The following is a 19629-nucleotide window of genomic DNA, read 5'->3' on the forward strand; positions in this document are numbered from 1 at the left end:
ACCCAACAGGACAAATACGGCACTAGTTAAATTGCCATCAGTATGAGTGCAATCTCAGTTTATCACTGTTGCTCTATTTGTAAATATTCTGTTCTCCACACATTTTTGTTATTACAAACAATGCTGCAAGAAAAATCCTTATATATTGTTTTTCTACACAGGTGCTTGTATCTCCTTAGGCTAAATATGTTGAAAATTAGAAACACTGGATGAAAGGCTAAATAATTTCCACCTTGATGCTACTAAATGCCCTCAAAAAACAGGCTGTACTCGTTTGTAATTTTCCCAAACCCCACTCCCCATCTAAGCTGGTTTTCAAGCTGCCTTCTCTCTTCCAGGATCCCTCATAGTTTTGGGCCCATACGCCTTCTGATTTTCCAGCACTATGATGGATTGCTTTAGAAGCATATTCGTTAAGATGTTTTCACTGGGGAAAGCTGGGTGAAGGGTACATGGAACTCAGTGTGTTATTTTTTTGCAGCTTACTGGGAGTTTGTAATTATCTCAAAACTAAGGGTTTTTTTTTAAAGCATTTTTGTCATTTCTAGGGATTTAAATTGAGAGGGGAACTCTGGAGCAAGTGCTCAGTTGATCACTTTTATTCCAACCTGACTATTTTGAATCATTACTAAAAAGTGTATAATTTTTCAAATGGTAATAAAATTCCACAGATTTTTTTAAGAAGAAGGATTGAGGCAGATTGATAGATGCAGACATAAAAAGAAATTTATAATTTTTTAATTTATAAAAATAACAATTTCATGTTTGTCCTTTTTAACATAGAACTTGCATTTCTTTTCTAACTTGAAAGACAAAATCAGGGGATTAGAGTGAGTTACAAAGCTATGTTTCAATAAAAAGTTCTCAAAAGTGAATTGGAATAAACATAACTATGGATTTGATCATTCTAAAGATATCAGTTTGTGTCCACGTTTTCCAAATGTTTCCTATCAGTGCTCTCTTTAATGGTGATAATCTAGTAAAGCTCTGTTGGATGAAGCATCATTAAACTTTATGTGAAAATAGATGAAATAATAAAAGCTCAATCACAGCACTCCTGTGAGGGTCACAAGTCAGTAGAGCATCTTCATTTTTAGGTGGGCTCACAGTGGGCCCCTTGGTGGAGTAAAGATACTTACTTATTAGTCATTATTTTGAAGCATATTGTTACCCAGTTCCATCATTACCCAGCTCATCTCTTGGTATGTTTCAGGGCAATTCCATTTTATTATTACTTCTTTATCAGCCAGGGCCTTGGTAAAATTAAGCTTCTGAACCAGAAACTGGGCTTCCACCTGGTAATTCCTTTCCCCAACTTGGGAGAAGCCTCACCCGTGAGCTAGTGCGTTCTGCCCAGTTTAATGTCCACCCCCAAGAGGTGATGAGATTTGGAAGGGGAGGGTCCCCGACAGTGTGCCAGCTCAGTGTCTCTCTGTTCTTGCACTTTCTAAAACAAACAGCTGCACGTAAGTAATTCCGTAACTCTGTTTTCCACAGGCTTTTTGGAAAGGACATAAACAACGGGCGTCATACATGCGCAGGCGACAAATGTTCATTGATAATACTCCTTCTGTCGTGAAGGTAAACACCCTTTCTTACCTGAGCAAGTGCTTGACATAAACTTTTCCCTTCATTTTCATTTTGCTCTGGAAGACAGACTCTGTATGAGCCTTGAAGTCAGAAGCAAGTCCTGGGTTTGAGTTTTACCTCCACTACGCACTTAACTGATCATCTTTCAACAAGTCCATTAAAACATATGTATTATCTCTGGTCCTTTATAATAAATGACCTTTCTCTAAAAAGTCCCAGTTGATTAGTTAAAATCTAGGGGAAACCCAGCTTTATTTTATGTTCCTCCTGTCATATTCGCTAATAATATTTAGAATGCTCAAATTCAACAGTGCAAACCTTAGTTGTAAGGCAAATGCAAACCAGTGACAAGAGGAGGTGGAGACAGTTAGGGGCTGTATGTGGGTGGTGGGCCGTCTGACCCAGCTTCCCCTGAGGCGGGCTGCTCCGAGCTTAGAGAAAGAACAGGCACTGTGGTGCCCACGCTCCCAGAGCCGAAATCCAAAGGACTGTACAGCTGTGAACTTGTAACAACTTGGAAATCCAGATGAAAGAAGAGGAGGGCTGAAGAGAGATGGGAATAGATGAGATTCATTAAGACTTGAAACTGTGAAGACCGAGATGACATGGTCTAGACCCCATTGTGCATTATTAGCTCCTGAATGAAAAGATGTCCTGTGCTCACCATGAAACACATGCCTCTTCTCTCAGAAAACTGTGGGTCACAGTTGGTCCCTCATGAGACCTCTTGAAATATTTTCCTGGAAAGACCTGAAGAATATTGGGTGCATTTAAGGGATGTTGAGAGCAACCCTGGTCTTAGTTTAGTTTGATCCCTGACCCATTGCAACTCTTAGCAAAATGCTTTACCTGCTTGGCTTCTACTTATTAAGATTAAAGCAAAATGGTACAAAGAGCCATATTACCTTCCCCACCATTGCATGTAAAAAGTTCTGAACCCCTAGGAGAAAAAGCAAGGAAAGAAGTAGGAGATGAATATTGGGCGTTAGATGTTTACTATTCAGTAGGCTGCTAATTTTTACTTTTTTCAATCAAATAAAATAATGCTATTTTTTTTAGAAAGACTGCATAAAGTGATATTAAAAGTTGTTTGATAATTGCTCTGATTTCTCTGTGTGACTGGTTTTTAGATTCAGTCCTGGTTCCGGATGGTAACAGCACGGAAGAATTACCTCTCACGACTGCAGTATTTCAGAGATCATGTAAGAGACACATGTGTGGATTTTTCTCCTGACTGAGAATGAACTAAATGAATACTTTGTTGAATGTTAGCATCAAATGATTTTTAAATGGTAGAATCGAACACTAGGAGGAAAGTACAGGTTGTAAAACTCAATACGGTAATTTTTGGAGGCTTCTCGCATTTTTTTATTCATAACTTATATTCAGAGTGAGATTGTACCATCCAAGACTGGATAGGAAAGGCATGAGGGAAAAGTGGTGTGAGCCTAGTGATGCCAAAGAGAAAAGATTCTAATGAAGGCTGTTCCAAAACTGGCTCATAAAGTTTTTATTGTTGCTAACTGAGTAATTTAAATAGAAGCCCAAAAGAGGAATTTTTTCAAGATCTTTAAAGAACAGATATGTGGACATAGATTGGACCATCTATGTTTGGTGGTAAAATTCTTTTCCCTTTTTAGACGTCTTTATTTAAACAGTCCCTTTGCAATCCTGGTTATACTTTTAGCTAACTTATCTGACCCTTTCTTCAAAGGGAATGCAAAAATAAACATTGAAAACGCCATTTCTAAATACTGTCAGTTCTAAATAGTGTCTGTTCTTCAATAGGTCTAAATTTTAAAGTAGTGGAGTAGATGGAACTCTGGAAGGTCATGACTGGTCTTATTCTTTTGCAGAGCAATGAAATTGTGAAAATACAGTCTCTGTTGAGAGCAAACAAAGCTAGAGATGACTACAAAACACTGGGTAAGTGGGAGCATTCTGAAACAAAGTAGCCCTTATAAACCCGGCAAGGACACGTTCTCTCCATCTGAGTCACTTCAGTGGCTGCTCCAAGGATAGAAGATGCCCATGATTTCCAATAGGTTTTGACCATCTCAGGCCTCAGGTTCTGAACCAGTACACAACGGGATGACAGGAGATGGGCCTTTCTGTCTAAGTGGAGTAGATAGGACTTCTTCAAAAAGAATGGACTTGGGAGGGGGATAAATTAGGAGTTTGGGATTAACAGAGACACACTACTATATATAAAATGGACCAACAAGGTCCTACTATATAGCAAAGGAAACTATCTTGTAATAAACCTATAATGGAAAGGAATCTGAAAAAGAGTATGTATATCACATACATATATATAACCAAACCACTTTGTCATACACCTGAAACTAACACAACATTGTAAATTGACTACCTCAATTAGAAAAAAATGGAGTCAGCATAAATGCTGATATTTTTATATTAAATTTGAGCTAAACTCAGGAATCTAACCCCTAAGAGTTAGCTAGAAAATAAACATGTATTTGAATACTGTTTAATGTATTAGTGGCCGATGATTTTTTCCTCTCATTTTAAGAATAAAACAGTCATATAAGAAATTTGGAAATACGAGTAAGAAGGGGAAAAGCACATCGTTTCATCTCGTAAAGATAACTTACAGACATCTTCCTGTAATTTCACTCTGGACTTCTCGCAGTACCTATGGTTTTTAAATTTTTCTTTCTTATAATACTAGTATATGCCACTTGTAGAAAGTTTGAAAACAGCAAAATAAAAGAAAAATCACCCAGAAATAGCATTCACATTTTGTGCTCTTTTTCAGTCCCAACTCTGCATATGTTTGTTATTTTTTTTTTTACGTAGTGAAGATCATTCTTTATATGCTTGATTTTTAATATTCTAATTATCACATGAATGTGTGATAAAGGGTGTGTCCTAGATTAAGTGTAGCAGAGCTTGCTGATGGGTTTATTAGTACTGCTCAAATTCTTAACGTATTTAGATCATTCAAGATTAGTTTTGAGAGGGCAAAAAAAAACCACACACACATTGTGTATTTTCGTGATGAAAGTGGCATTATGTTCTCTCTGACTGCCTTGTTTCATATTTTTATTCCTTGGAAGAAATAAAGAACTGTTTAGTACTATTCCTAGCACAGTGCCTAGTAAGTAGTTCTGCCCACACCCTTTATTTTCTAAACCCTGTCTGAGTTATAGGGTGAAGTGTATGGCCCAGGAAACCTCTTCCCTGCTACTTGGTAAAGAAAAGTCTCAGGAAGCCTCAGAGGCCAGGTTCTGCCTTGAGCCTATGGAATCCACTGGACACACCTCGTTCCACTAGATTCCAGAATTCAGCACACAAACTGAGGAAAGGTCACTGGTCTTTCAAGGCCACGCGGCTCCACTTTGGAATTGATGGGCTTCATCTGTCAGGTGCAGATGTCTTCAATATTTTGCAAGGAGGCTGAATAGAGGGTTTGTTTTCTGAGCCCTAACATTACTAAAATAGGTAATTTAAGGGTAAATCTTCCGGATGAACACAGGCTGCTTTTCATTTCCTTCTAGGAGGCGTGTTTTTGTGGTTACCTGTGGTGATGCTTGTCACTCACTTACTTTTTTTAGAAATGTATTTAGTTACAAAGATAAAAGAAATTCCAATTAAGAAATCTAGGTGATTCCCTGTTAAAACGTAAAAGGCAGATGGAAACTATGTTAGTGAATAAGTTTGATCAGAGCTTCTCTGGGCTTTAGCAAATAGGGTGGCTTTGTGGTGACCGAGCTGTAAATTCTCACCTCGTTCTCAGTTCAGCATCTTTAAGCTGAACTGAGAAAACTAAGCATAAAACTAAGACATGGAGTCATAAAACTAAGGCATTTATTTAAGCTGAAAAATAGATCACTTTTCTTAGTCTGTCGTCATCCATTTTCACCCATTCCTTCTGGAAGGGCATTGAACGTATTCAGGTTTGGAAGTTGCTGGAGCTGTAACGTGGCTGCTTTTAAGGGCTGACTGTAAAGTCGTGCAATTCCCTGAAATGAAAGGACCACAAAGTGGTGCGAAGGTATCACAAAGATGCCAAAAAGCTGACTGTTGATAGAGGAACGACTAAATTGGAGTCAGAATGATTAGTAAAGCTAAAATATTAATTTGTTTCTACCAGGCCTACTAGCACATAAAAGGCTACACAGTCCTTAGGAGCAGGGGAGAGAACTTTAGACACAGATGAGATGGTCTCAGCTGTGCTGCATGAATGAGCTACAGGAACGGTGTGTGGCTTAGGCTGTTTCTGAAGTGGTCATGTCACCAGCAATATCCTTGCTGAAGTAGAAGGAAAATAAATTCACACATGCTCCATGGATCAGGAAACAAATGGTCCATGTGTGACCCAAGATAACTTGGAATCTAGTGGAAATGAGGTATTATTATCTCATAGATTCTGCAGCCTGGAGGCAGAACTGAACCTCTGAAGCTTCCTAAGGCTTTTCCTTGACCACTGCCAAGAAAGACCATCAGAAGTGGCACATCAGTACTACCGATGACTCTAGATTTGGTTGTTCCTGCTGGCTTCATGCTGTTCATTGTCTGTGTTGTCAGCTGAACTCTTTATTCCTGGAGAGTCAGAACACCGCAGAGCCAAACTGGAAGTAAAAGGAAGCTTGAGTAGGGCCTTCGAGGTAAAGGAGAGGATGGTTATTGAGGTTACCACCACTGGACTGGGCTCTCTCAAGTCATCTTTGTATCACTGTATCTAATCATTCATCACTGAAGGTTCAGATAGTTTATTTTTAGAGTTTACCCAGAGTAGATCTCACTAAACACCTTAAAAAAAATTTTCCCCCCAAGTCAGAGTGCCAGGGGATTAAAGCATCATTAGAGTTGAAAGCACTAGGGAAAGCCCTTGTAGAATTGATACGGATACACTTAACAGCCACTGAGCCTGGTCTCTTGGCTCTTGAGTGCCTTCCTTGTCCATGATGAAAGGACAGTGACCTAGTTTCAATTTCTAAACGTGCTTTATTTCTGCCAAGTAGAACATGTGTTCCAGTGGTCATTCCGTTGGCTCCTCTTGGGCCTCATAGTTCTCCCCTCACTGACCTTTTCTAATTCACCTTTCACCTAGTTCCTGCTCCTTCCCCAAGGTTTTTGAGCTGAGAAAAAACACTTTCTGCTTCCTGCAACAAGAACAGAAATCTCTTATCTGGCTCGGCCACAAGCTCTCAGAGCCAAGACAACTCACATTAGCATTCTTTCCCAGGTTCCTCATCCATAAGTCACAGACAGATAGAACTATCTCCTCGGTGCGTGCGTCCTGGGAGCAGTGAAAGAGAGAGCTGATAAACGAGTGTTAGATACTGGGGAAATAGTGAGGCCAGACGTTATCAGAGGCGTGCATTTATTTATATGATCAGTTTCCTTGTCCAGATTTTACATGAGTCACAATGATTCACCCCGGAGACCAGGTACTTCCATTGCTATATTTTTCTGGCGATGCTTTATTGAAAGACCTGGTTTCTTTCCTATTGATGATCATTTCAAACATATCCAGTTAAAGCATGCCTTTCCTTTCCTTGCAGTTGGCTCCGAAAACCCACCATTAACAGTAATCCGCAAATTTGTACACCTGTTGGACCAAAGTGACTTGGATTTCCAGGAGGAGCTGGAGGTAGCACGATTAAGGGAAGAGGTGGTGACCAAGATCAGGGGCAATCAGCAGCTTGAGAAAGACCTGAACCTGATGGACATTAAGATTGGGCTCCTGGTGAAGAACAGGATCACGCTGGAGGTCAGTGGGGTTCGTGGGACTCTTGGCTCTTAGAACAGAGAAGATGCTCATCTATTTGCCCACAATACCTGGGTTCAGCTCAGCTCACCTGGAGTCCAGAAGGAGTGGTCCAAAGTCTGTTTACCATTTTTATTACCACTGAATGGTTCTAAGAGCTGCAAAATTCTATGCCCCCCTTTTATAACGTTTGGTACCATCCAGAAGGGAAATTTACATGAAATAAAACCTACTTACAACTGTATCTTCATAACAAGACTAAAGCCCTTCTATAAATAGAAAAGAGAAATAAAAAGAAATTAATTTGTAGTAAAAAATGCCTATTTCAATATGAAAATACATGGGCCCACAATGGTAAGAGGGTGTGATGAAGTCACCCGAGATTTGGGCCTCTTCACAGAATACCCGCTGACGGAGATTCAGGTGAGCCCAGTCAGGTGGATGGTGGAACTGCCCACAAGTTCATTTTCCAAAGTGAAGACCAGCTCTTTGTGACATTCAGAATAAGCCAAGTGTGGTCTTCCCCCCACCCCTGCCACTTGACATGGAACTGCTGTCCTAGGAAATTAAGTTTATACTAAAATTGTAAGGGATATATATTGTGCTTATGTGTAAAATGGTTAGATTCTAGGCTCAAGCAATTACATACAGAATTTTGACCTGCATAAATGACCAGCAGGACATTAAGAAATCCAGCCATGCAAGATGTAGACAATTATGTACACAGGACCATCCTACAAACAGCAGGACAGTAGAGCATCTCTCATCCCCCACTCCCTCCAATCAATAAGATGTTAACCTCCCCACACACATTTCCAGAATGACCCCTACAGGGTGGCGTTTCCCAAATAACAGCCCCTAAATAAATAATGCAGTAGTTTTATATTATGAGAAACCTGCCGATGTCAGAGGTCCCTAAAACCACGTGAAAAGTCATTTTTACCCAAGAAGGGGAGATTTCTAGGGTAAAACCTCTCTCTACGTCTCTGTTCCTATGCCACGTCAACTTTCAGAGAACTGATAGGTCAGGGTGGGGGAAGCTGACCTTCTGGATATTTGGAGAAGACCTCCCTGGGTCAGAGGTAGAAAGCCAACTTCCGGTGAGGTTCTGGAAAACTAGGAGATGGGCAGGCATGGGAGGCTACCAGCTAAGAGACCCTTGTCTCCAGTCCTCACACAGATACCAGCAAACAATGCAGAGAAAATAAGGAGTCATTATTTCCTTGCCGAGGAAATGATCATCTTTTCTAAACATTAAGAAATAAAACTACAATTTGAATGTTCTGCATTTAACCTTACTTTCATTTTTTTTTAATCCAAAAAAACAATAGTACTTGAGTCTTTTTTTAAATAAATGTGTTTGTAGGGGGTTGGGAATATAGCTCAGTGGTAGACTGTATGGTTAGCATGCATGAGGTCCTGGGTTCAATCCCCAGTACCTCCATTAACCGAAAAAGAATAAGCATTTGTATTCTTTGACACACATGAAAACATTTAAAGTATAACGTATTCCAGAAGGTCCTTCAGAGAATGCCTTTTATAGCCTTAAACAGCTGTTTTGCCCTCCTTCCATAAAGTTGTAAACAGGAAATGCCTTGCCTTTTAAAATAAAGGCTTAGTTGCAAAAGAGTAAATAGTAGAAATATATAGTTTGTGGCAGATTTTCAGATCTTTATGAATGTTAAAGATGTTTTTAAAGCATTACTGAGAGCTTTGTGAAACAAAGTTAATTTTTTAACTCATATTTTCAAGCACCAAGTATTTATCAAACACTGATTAGAAGTTAAACTAATGATTATCAAATGTGTACTCTTTGGTCTTATCATTGATAGCAGCATTTTTGGTTTGATGATAAGAACAGTGCAGATGAAGCTTTATTTATAGTAGTGAAATAATGGGAAACAACCCAAACCCAAAAAACAACAGAGGACAGTAGAACAGCCTAATGTCTATGTTACACAGCCACTAAAAATAACTTTTCTGAAGAATATTTAAGAACGGGGAAAGGTTTGCAGTATAATGGAGAAGAAAATAGTAAGTAAAACAGTTTGAGTTCCTTTATTATAAAAAATAGATACTCTTAAGCTAAAAGGAAAAAAAATTAAGTGATTTTTCTTTGCATGATAGAATTAATCTTCTGGAAACTTATGTTTTAAACAACCAGCATGTGTTAAGTGGGAAAAAAAGATTATTGAGGGGAGGGTATAGCTCAGGGGTAGAGTGCCTGCTTAGCACGCTTGAGGTCCTGGATTCAATCCCCAGTACCTCCATTTAAATAAACAAACAAACAAACAAGCCTAATTACCTCCCCCCTTTAAAAAGTTAAATGAATAAAAAGATTTTAAAAAGAAGTATCTTAGTTCTTCGCAACTCTAGGTCTCTCTAGTAACTGTGTGTCTTACAGTTCTTTAAAGCTGGCATTCCTTCTAGAGACCTCAGACAGTTAGGGGGCGAGTGAGGTGGCTAATGCTGGTTTTAGGCAAAAGGAAAGGTTTAGAAACAGAGACAGTAGTTGAAGTCGAAGTTTCTTGGAGGACTAGGGAGGAAGAAAGGTATAGACGCAAACTAGCTTGAGGGAAAACCTAAGTAGAAATTGAAGTTAATCTTGAATTGCTAAAATTCCCACTGATGAGTGTGACGTGTCATGTAAGTGCAGACTTGCAGGCTGGCGCTGCCTGAAACCCAGAACTGAAATTCATGTAATTTTCTTAATTTCACCACTTCACTGCTTATATTAGCATGTTCCTTGGGCATGCTCCTTAACCTCTCTGAGCCTTGTTTTCTTGCTGGAAGATGTGCTAGTGTTTTTCATGGATTGTTTTTAATCTTCACAGCAACTCAGTGAATGCTATTCTTTAGCCCACTTTATAGGTTTTAAGGAAGCTGAGTCTTGGAGAGCAAGGTCAAAAGCTTATCATGCTTTGCAGATACCCATACTTTTATGACCCCAAAGCCCAAGCCATTTGTACCAGTCCACACCTTCTCCAAAAGTGTGTATACTGTAGCATACTACCTGCATGCAGATACCCTGTTACCCTGGGTGGGGAAAGATGGTGGCAATTAGGGCAACATCGAGATGCGGGAATATTATCAACAAGTTAAATACTGTTGCTCCTTCAAACCGGTATTCCTCAAATGTTCAAAATTTATAGATAAAAATAGAGGACACTAAATTTCTATTAATAAAAAGCATGTGCCTCTCTTTGGAACCCCTGTGTGGGTTGGCCTTTGTCCCTTTCAAGACTCCCAAAGCAAACCTCCGTTCACACCAGAGCTTCTGTGAGCCAGGTGTCCTTTCACGGGAAAGAGGGAAGACAGACTTAGCACGTTCAAGTGCGTGGCTCTGCCCTCAGATCTCCAGTAGACAGACTGTTCCCTCTGCACAGCTGCTCGCTTTCCCCTCCCGCCTTCCCCTCCAGGGCTCAGCATTTGACTCTGCTATTTCCTTTCCTCCATGACCCTTCCTGTCCCGTCTTCACCAAATCTATTAATAATGCAAAGGAATTTTGTTCTGCGCCAGAGCTTTCTTGGCACCCCATGTTCTCGTCTTCTGTGTATGTCACAAAGCATTATCCTAAAGATGAAGTCTACAGCAAAACGAAGGAAAAGTCTCCAGTTTCCAGAGCAACTTCCATTGAAAATAGTTAGGCAGAGGAGCACTGATGGGGAGGTTGAAAATACCAAGTTTTTTCCTCTATATATTTAATATCAAGATAATCAATGTATTCCATGCATTTGAGGGAACTGAATGATCTCCATGTCACCAGTTATTTGAAGAGGAGACACCTGGGTTCAGTGGAACTGTAAGCTGGGTAGTCTAGTGATAGCTTCAGACTTCTTGTAGCTAAGGCTGTCAGGCCACTGGCTGCCTAGGCTTCTCCTTCAACTCCATCTGGAGATAACTACACTTCCTTTCTTCATCTTGAATGTACTTTACATACTTGTGAAATAAGGGGGGAAATGTCACCTTTTAAAAATTTCTATAGAAAGGCAAATCAGATTCCCCTCTTCATCTCAATAAACAGGGGAACAGAAGTCAATGAAGTCAAGGTTGCCTCTCTAAGCTGAGAATGAGAGAGAATGAAGTCATAGACCCAGAAGGCAATGGATATAAGCAACCACGTGGAACTGTCTAACCTCGGGGCTCCAGGGGTTTTTCCCCTACGCATGGGCTGACCCCAGCTATAGGAGAAGGGGCTGCTGGAGGCAGGCAGATTTCGAGCTTGTCCTATACAGCAGTTCTCAGCCCTGGGGATAGTTAGAAATGGGGACAGGCACCTTTTTTGTTGTGAAAATGACTAGGAGAACCCCGCTGGCATTTGGTGGACAGGGGGCGGGGATGCCCGATGGCCAACAGTACATGGACAGCAAAGCGTGTGTTGCCTGCAGTGCCTGGCAGGCCCCCAGTCAGGAGCAGTGGTAGAGCATCCTGATACTGGCTGCAAACAGGACGGGCTAAGAGCTCAGGGAAGCAGATGGAAGAAGCTGTAGGAAAAACCACTTTCTTGCCACCTGCTCTGTGGGGCAGTGTCCCAGTGTTAAGGAGCAGAGGAGGCATTCTAAAGCTGTGGCTTTCATGTCAGTCATGTACCATTAGCGGGTCATGAAGCCAGTTTAGTGTGTCACGTCGGCAGTCTTTAAAAATGGAATAGAATAGGGGGTGGGGAGGGTACAGCTCGGTGGTAGAGTGTGTGCTTAACATGGGTGAAGTCCTGGGTTCAATCCCTAGTACCTCCATTAAAATTAATAAGTTAATAAACCGAATTACCTCCTCCCCCCACCAAAACAACAACAACAACAACAAAAGGAATAGAATGAAAGCCAACTGAAAATAAGAGTGTGTCCCAGCAGTAAGTGTGTGGGGGAGTGTGTATCAAATAAAGACCTCAACTATATTTTTTACTGTGGGTCTCCATAAAAATGTTTGGTAGACATGTCCTCGTAAAGGACCTACTCTTGTTCATGACCCTTTAAGCCCCTGAAGGGGACACAGTAGCCTGAGGTAACCCCTTGACAATGTTTTCAGCCACCCATTTTCCAAGATTCCCTATAAATGGTTAAAGGGGCATGATGGGGGAGGGGCAGGAAGCAAAACTTAATTTTGTTAAATAATCCATCTCTAATTAATTTCTACACTGCAGATTTTTTTTGTGATTGCTTTTATCAGTTGAAAAGATATGATTCATCTCTTAAAGGTTACAACTTAGTGGTGTTGAATATATTCCCAAAATTGTGCAACCATCACTTCTCTCTGACTCCAGAGCATTCATCCCAAAAAAGAAACCCCAAAGACAGTGTTCTGGAATGAGATCGTGGTGATGGTTACACAACCTCGTGACTATACTGGACAGCACTGAATTGTATTCTTTAAAAGGATGAATTTTATAGTATGTGAATAACACTTCAATTTTAAAAACTAAAGAAAAAACACCCATATTAATTAATAGTCACTGCCCATCCACTCCAACTCCCAGTCACAGCAAACTTTAATCTCCTTTCTGTCTTTGTAGATTTGCCTCTTCTGGATATTTTGTCTCGATAAAATCACACAGTATGTGGTCTGCTGTGACCAGCTTCTTATACTTAGCATAGTGTTTCTGAGGTTCACCCAAGCTGTAGCATGAATTAGTACTTTATTCTTTTTTTTTTACAAAGCAGCTCTCTTTATCCTAATTTTGCAATGAGGATTTTAAGACACAGGTAGGTTAAGTACATTGCCCAAGGACATAACTAATACGTGGTGATTGTACAGAAGTTTAACCACATACTTCACTGAGCATATCATAATTTGAATCTACTCTTCCACTTTCTGTCAGTTACCGTCTATCATCAGTACACTCTCCACATATTCTCAAATTCTTCTCCAAGGTTCATTTCTTTTTTAAAGCAATACTTGGCTATGCCTGGAAGACACTGCTTTCCATGCAGGCTATTTTAGACTTTGTTCATTTTTTTGTAACATTTTTTATTGAGTTATAGTCATTTTACAATGTTATGTCAAATTCCAGTGTAGAGCACAATTTTTCAGTTATACGTGAACATACACATATTCATTGCCACATTTTTTTTTCCGCTGTGAGCTACCACAAGGTCTTGTATACATTTCCCTGTGCTATACAGTATAATCTTGTTTATCTATTCTACATTTTGAAATTCCAGTCTGTCCCTTCCCACCCCCCACTCCCTTGGCAACCACGAGTTTGTATTCTATGTCTATGAGTCTGTTTATGTTTTGTATTTATGTTTTGTTTTGCTTTGTTTTGTTTTAGCACATATGAGCCATCTCGTGGTATTTTTCTTTCTCTTTCTGGCTTATTTCACTTAGAATGACATTCTCCAGGAACATCCACGTTGCTGCAAATGGCGTTATGTTGTTGATTTTTATGGCTGAATAGTATTCCATTGTATAAATATACCACATCTTTATCCAGTCATCTTTATTCCTGTTTATTGAGAAATAGCATTCCATTATGTGGATATACCACTTTTTTTTGTCCATTTATCAGTTGATGGACATTTGAGTTGTTTCCTCTTTTCAGCTAGTATGAGTAATTCTGCAGTGAGCGTTCATGCACATGTTTTTGTGTGGACACATGTTTTCAGTTCTCTTGGGTATATACCTAAGAGCAAAATTGCTGGGTCATATAGTAACTGGTGTTTAACTTTTGAGGAACTGCCAAATAACTAATAGTGTTGAGTGTCTCTTCATGTGTTTATTAGCCATTTGTAGATCCTCTGTGGAAAAATGTCTATTCAAATCCTTTGCCTAGGTAGGGAAGATATAGCTCAGTGGTAGAGCGCATGCTTAGCATGTATGAGGTCCTGGGTTCAATCCCCAGTACCTCTGTTGAAAAATAAATGAGTAAAATAAGTAAACCTAATTAGCCTTCTCCCCCCCAAAAAAGAAAAAATGAAATAAAGCCTGAATAGGATGAGGTGAGTGAGACATTCAGACTCACTCACTTAGATACAAAATTTTTTTTAATTCTTTGCTCATTTTTTATTGGGTGGTTTGTCTTTTTATTTTTGAGATGTAGAAGTTCTTTAAAGTACATTGTGGATACGAACCTCTTATCCAATAAATGATTTGCAAATGTTTTCTCTCATTCTGTGGGCTGTCTTTCACTTTATTGATAATGTTCTTTGAAGCACAAAGGTTTTAATTTTATGAAATCCTCCTTATCTATTTTTTTCTTTTGTCACGAGAGCTTTTGGTGTCTTATCTAAGAAACCAGTGCCCACATGCACAAAGATGCATATACAAGAAGGTTCACTACACGCTCTTTGAAATAGTAATAAAATGTAAAGAAACTAATTGTCCATCAAGAGGAATGTGATTAAATAGACTATGAAACACACCCCCAAAAGTAGCCGTTGCTTAATCCAGGATCACAACTGTTTTTGCCTAGGTTTCCTTTCAAGACTTTTACAGTTTTAGCTTTTACATTTGGTTCTTTGATCTCTTTTGAGTTAATTTTTGTTTATGGGTTGAGGTAGGGGCCTGACCTCTTTCCGTTGAACCTGGATATCCAGTGGTCCTAGAATCATTTGCTGAGAAGACTATCCTCTCCCTATTGAATTGTCTTGGGACCTCTGTTACATCTTACGGGCAAGTGTGCGCAGCTTTGGAGAACACAATATTCACCTGCAAGCTGGATTTCCTTAATTTGTTTGATGTCCTCCCCTCTGTTTTTTCATGAGGGAAATGTGGAAAATCAGTCTTTCCAACAATGTGTGTCTCAGGGTGTCTGTGAGGGGAGGAAGTTGAGTACTAGAGTTAAAAGTAGTAATTTCATAAAATTTTTTCCAGGATGTAATTTCACACAGAACGAAACTGAATAAGAAAAAAGGTGGAGAAATGGAAATACTGAATAACACTGACAACCAGGGGATCAAAAGTTTGAGTAAGGAGAGGAGAAAAACACTGGAAACGTATCAGCAGCTTTTCTATCTTTTACAGGTGAGAACAATTTCTTTCACTGTGAGTGTTGGGTAAATGCTGTGTTCCATGTCCGTGGTTTACAAAGGATCTTCTCCCAGGCTAAAGCTATAATAGTTTACGTGTTCTGAGCATCTACTAAGTACCAAGTGCTAGTCTAGATGCTTTACATACAGTATCTCGTTTAATTCTTACTACTTGGGAACCATCAGAAAATAATTCTTACTGTTATTCCCATATCACATATGAGAAAACTGAGACACAGCCAGTAAATGGCAAAGCAAGGAAGCCCGGTGGTTTGACTTCTGACTTTATTCATGCCCTTCGTGACTACATTATACTACAATTATCTGTAAAAACAGTATAAATCTAATAGGAACGTGAGCTGTCACCCATGAAAAAATTAAAGTATATGAAAAACAGGTCTGTACCAGAACCAGCCTGCCCTTCTTTTGAAAAGAGTTTGAATTAGGGAAATATGATTTATTTTTTTATTTCATTATTTCCGTGGCATCACTATGATCCAAATGAACAGTAATTTTCCATTGCTTCCAGAGTGTGGGTGAGAACTAAGTTGAACTGGTTACAGCTGGACTCTGATCGGTTTGTGTTTTGTTTGATTACTGACTGACCTCATCTGCCCTACCAGCCCAGACAATGAGTCCCAACGGAGACAGAGGAAGCGATAGTGAGAGGTAGAAACAAAGTTTCCCCTTCAGCAGGAAAACTTTCCCAAAAGAGCTGGATCAGCAGTTCTTTTTTGAAAGTCAGGCATCGTTCCCCCCCCCCCACCCTTGCTGTCAGTGATTTCATGAAAGCCTGGAGATGCTTGAATCCTTGCTTGAGGACATCACTGGCATTAGGTGCACAGAGAACACGTTACCCAAACCACAAACGAGATGTGGCTAAGTCCCGCTGGGAGAAGAGACATTAATTTTGGTAGACGTGAGAATTCTCTACTTGGAATAGATTGGAAAACAGGTGTAGTGCCCCAGATGTCCACGATGTGGCAGCATAGAAGGAAAAATGTTGAAACTTAGACTTGTCTGTTGAATCCGCTGCTTAACAACAGCTACTTTTCCAGAAAGAAAGGGGGCTCCCGCTAGGCAGGGAAGGCTTTTTTTTTCCCCCGCTGAAATGAGGTTAGTAGTCATCCACCAGTTGGAAGTTTAATCTTCAGCATTTATCATTTTTGATTTCCATGAACTTCTGACTATATGAAGCTTCTTAGGATTTAGTATTCTAGTGTTGCATTTTGATTGAATTTGTGTCACTTGGGAAAGTGAAAATTTAGTCATCAGCCTCAGATTTCTATTGTTTACCCTGTTATGTAAGTGGAGGCTCACTAACGGAAAGGAGAAAAAGCACAAGGGTGTGCTTAGAGTAATTCCACCAAGTTTTAGTCCCTCAGCAATCCAAAACGGATAGAACCAGGGCATGACCATTGTACCGAATGAAGTGTCAGGAAATCATGTATTTTTCTTCACCTTTTCTTCTCTCTTCTTTGATGACGTTAACCCAAGACCAGTGAGGAAACAGTGTGGAGCCCTCTCGCCCTTGGAAATGTTAGCCGAAGCAGCAGGTCAGCTAGTGTAGATTTTGTTGTGGGCTTGTCTCTTCAGGATGAGCCTAAAATGGTCATCTGAGAGGAATAAGGAGTGGGCTTCTTCAGCTTTAGGGTAATTTTCCTTTCTCATAATCCCACATGCTTAGTGTGGGGAAAGAATCACCCCGGAAGTCTAAGGAAAAAGTTGTCCTGAGCTGCTGCATCATAAAATTTCAGCCATTCATTACGAACTTGAAAGTAAATCCAAGTGGTAAATGAAACTAGAATTTGGGTTTTCTTAAAAACTTTAAAGCCAAACTGCTTGAGTATATTAGATAAATACCGGTTTCCATGTATGGAAATTTTTTTTTCCTCATCAGAAAATGAAGAGCCAGACTGTGAAATTTCTCTGTAATGTAAATACTGTTCTTTCTCTTCTCATCTCCATCTGCTTGGTGTAGCTATTGGAGAAAAACCACATTCCCACGAAGCCTGGTGCTACCTCTCTTCGACCATCCTCAGCAGAGCTCTCAAGGCTTTTAAATTGTCCTTTTATTTTTTTTAATTGAAATATAGTCAGTTATAATGTGTCAGTTTCTGGTGTACAGCATAATGTTTCAGTCATACATAGACATACATATATTCCTTTTCATATCTTTTTCATTATAGGTTACTACAAGCTATTGAACATAGTTCCCTGTGCTGTACAGAAGAAACTTGTTGGTTATCTACTTTACATATAGTAGTTAGTATTAAATTGTCCTTTTTTTTTTTTCTTATCAGTTAGCATTTCCCTCATCAATTAGCCTGACCTTCACCCCTCTCTTCATCTCCCCAGCTCACTCCTTCTAAAACATCATGGCCATCTACTGTCTCCAAGTGTAAATGTGTCCTTTTCTTTTCCTTTCTACTCTCAGACTATGGGATGTGTTTCCTTCTCTTCACTCATTGATCCTCCTTGAGCAGTCTATGTAGCTGGGCCCTTGGTCTATTCTTACCTGTCTCTTCGGATACCAGATCTCTCGGCCACCCCCTCTCTCTTCTGTGTCTCTACGATAAATTTTAACATGTGGCTCCAAATGGTGACTGGTGTAAAGTGTACATACTTCATCTCATGTGTCATTATATAGTATATAAAATGTAAATCTTACCATAACTTTCTAATACAACTTCCTGTGGTATGGTACTCATATTAGCTGCTACCTTCTACAGTCTTAGTGTGTGCCAGATACTATATGCTTTGTACACAGTGAGTCCTTGAAGAGCGGGGAACTGGGTGCTCTTCTCTGCTTTAATAATTTATTAACATACAGTTTGGGGGGTGGTTCTTCTTCCCTCTTTCCTTTAGACCAACCCGTTGTACCTGGCTAAGCTGATCTTCCAGATGCCACAGAACAAGTCAACCAAATTTATGGACACTGTGATTTTCACACTGTACAACTATGCATCCAATCAGCGAGAAGAGTATCTACTCCTCAAGCTTTTTCAAACTGCTCTGGAGGAAGAAATAAAGTACGTACGTCAGTACATATGCAAGGCTACCAATGGGTAGATCCTTTTGTTAGTGGTGGCTATCTCCGATTTACTAAAATAATTTAAAAATTATCCTTTGAAGTTATTTGTATGTACCGAAATACATAAAATTTCTTGAGAACCTTCTACATCAATATAAAAATATTCAGGTACAGCTTTCTCCCGCCAGTGATACCTTTTCTACTGCTAAATTCACTTCTGATTTTGCAGGTATACAAAGCTTTTTGAAAGTCAGTGAGAAAATTTGACTTAAGTAAACTTATGTGGGAAATAAAGCCATAAACAGATAAGGGTAATGATTTCTGCTACGTAGTCTTTCCTTCTCCCTGGAACTTACGCTGCTTTTTGCTAATTTATTTTCTGACTCAGTTAATATAAAAAAATGTGTCGGTAGTTATAATGAATGTGGGGAGGTGAGGGGGACATGAGAAGATGCCCTTAGCCAACCAGATGGATCTTAACCACCTTCCTGACTTCCTCATACCTTAAGCGATGCTAGTCCTATGGGTCTCAAGCTGTTAGCCAGGCTAATATTAGCTCTGCCTTCAGGGTGTGTATAAGGCAGCATGAGAAACAGCAATGCTATGCAGTAGAACAAGGTAAGTGCTAAAGGAATGATGTGCACAGTGGAACAGATCAGAGGGATGGAAAGAAAAGTTCCAACGAGGTCAGTCGATAAAGATTTTATGGAAAAGAAGGCAATTGACCCAACACCTTGAAGAATATCTACCGTTTTTATAAAAAGAAACAGAAAAGAGAAATTAAGCAGAATGGTGATAGAAACAGCATGGGCCTGGGTGCGAGAAAGAGGGTAGATTAGTCCAGCCAAGAGTGACTTAACTAGCGGCCCCCCGGAAGTGAGGCTGGAAAGATGGGTTGGGCCGGATCATGGGAGACACTGCGTCCGGGCCCAAATGCTGAGGTTCCCGTTGCTTCCTGGGAAGCGGTGAAGGGGATTTGAGGAGGGTTTACTGACACGACCACTCCACGTTTTGAGAAAGCTGATCTGCTGGCTGTGTATGAACAGCATAAATTGGAGCGACAGTTCAGAGACTGAGATTTAGATTTCCAGCACACTGAGTTTGAGTCACAGGTATAGACTGTGTGGATCTCTCCAGCAGAACATTGGAAATTCAAGACTAACTCCCAGGAAGGAGACAGGAATTAGACATTGAGATCAGAGGATAGATTCCTGAAATTTGGTAGTTGAAGCTGTGTGTGTGAATGAAATCTGAGGGGAGAGCATGTAGGAGGAAGTGAAGGAAAACAATTAAAATGTTGGGA

At 39.9% G+C, this 19629-nt stretch overlaps 1 protein-coding gene across 1 annotated transcript in view; it reads left to right on the forward strand.

The window, feature by feature from the left end:
* Positions 1–19629, forward strand: part of IQGAP2 (IQ motif containing GTPase activating protein 2) — a 264054-nt gene that overhangs the window by 213025 nt on the left and 31400 nt on the right. The window contains exons 18-23 of the mRNA XM_010975017.3: positions 1498–1581; positions 2721–2792; positions 3447–3516; positions 7122–7330; positions 15138–15287; positions 18161–18324. Coding sequence (XP_010973319.1) covers positions 1498–1581; positions 2721–2792; positions 3447–3516; positions 7122–7330; positions 15138–15287; positions 18161–18324 — 749 coding nt within the window. The remainder of the gene's footprint in view (positions 1–1497; positions 1582–2720; positions 2793–3446; positions 3517–7121; positions 7331–15137; positions 15288–18160; positions 18325–19629) is intronic.

This window comes from Camelus dromedarius, chromosome 3 (assembly GCF_036321535.1).
Source record: "Camelus dromedarius isolate mCamDro1 chromosome 3, mCamDro1.pat, whole genome shotgun sequence".
Classification (NCBI taxonomy): domain Eukaryota; kingdom Metazoa; phylum Chordata; class Mammalia; order Artiodactyla; family Camelidae; genus Camelus; species Camelus dromedarius.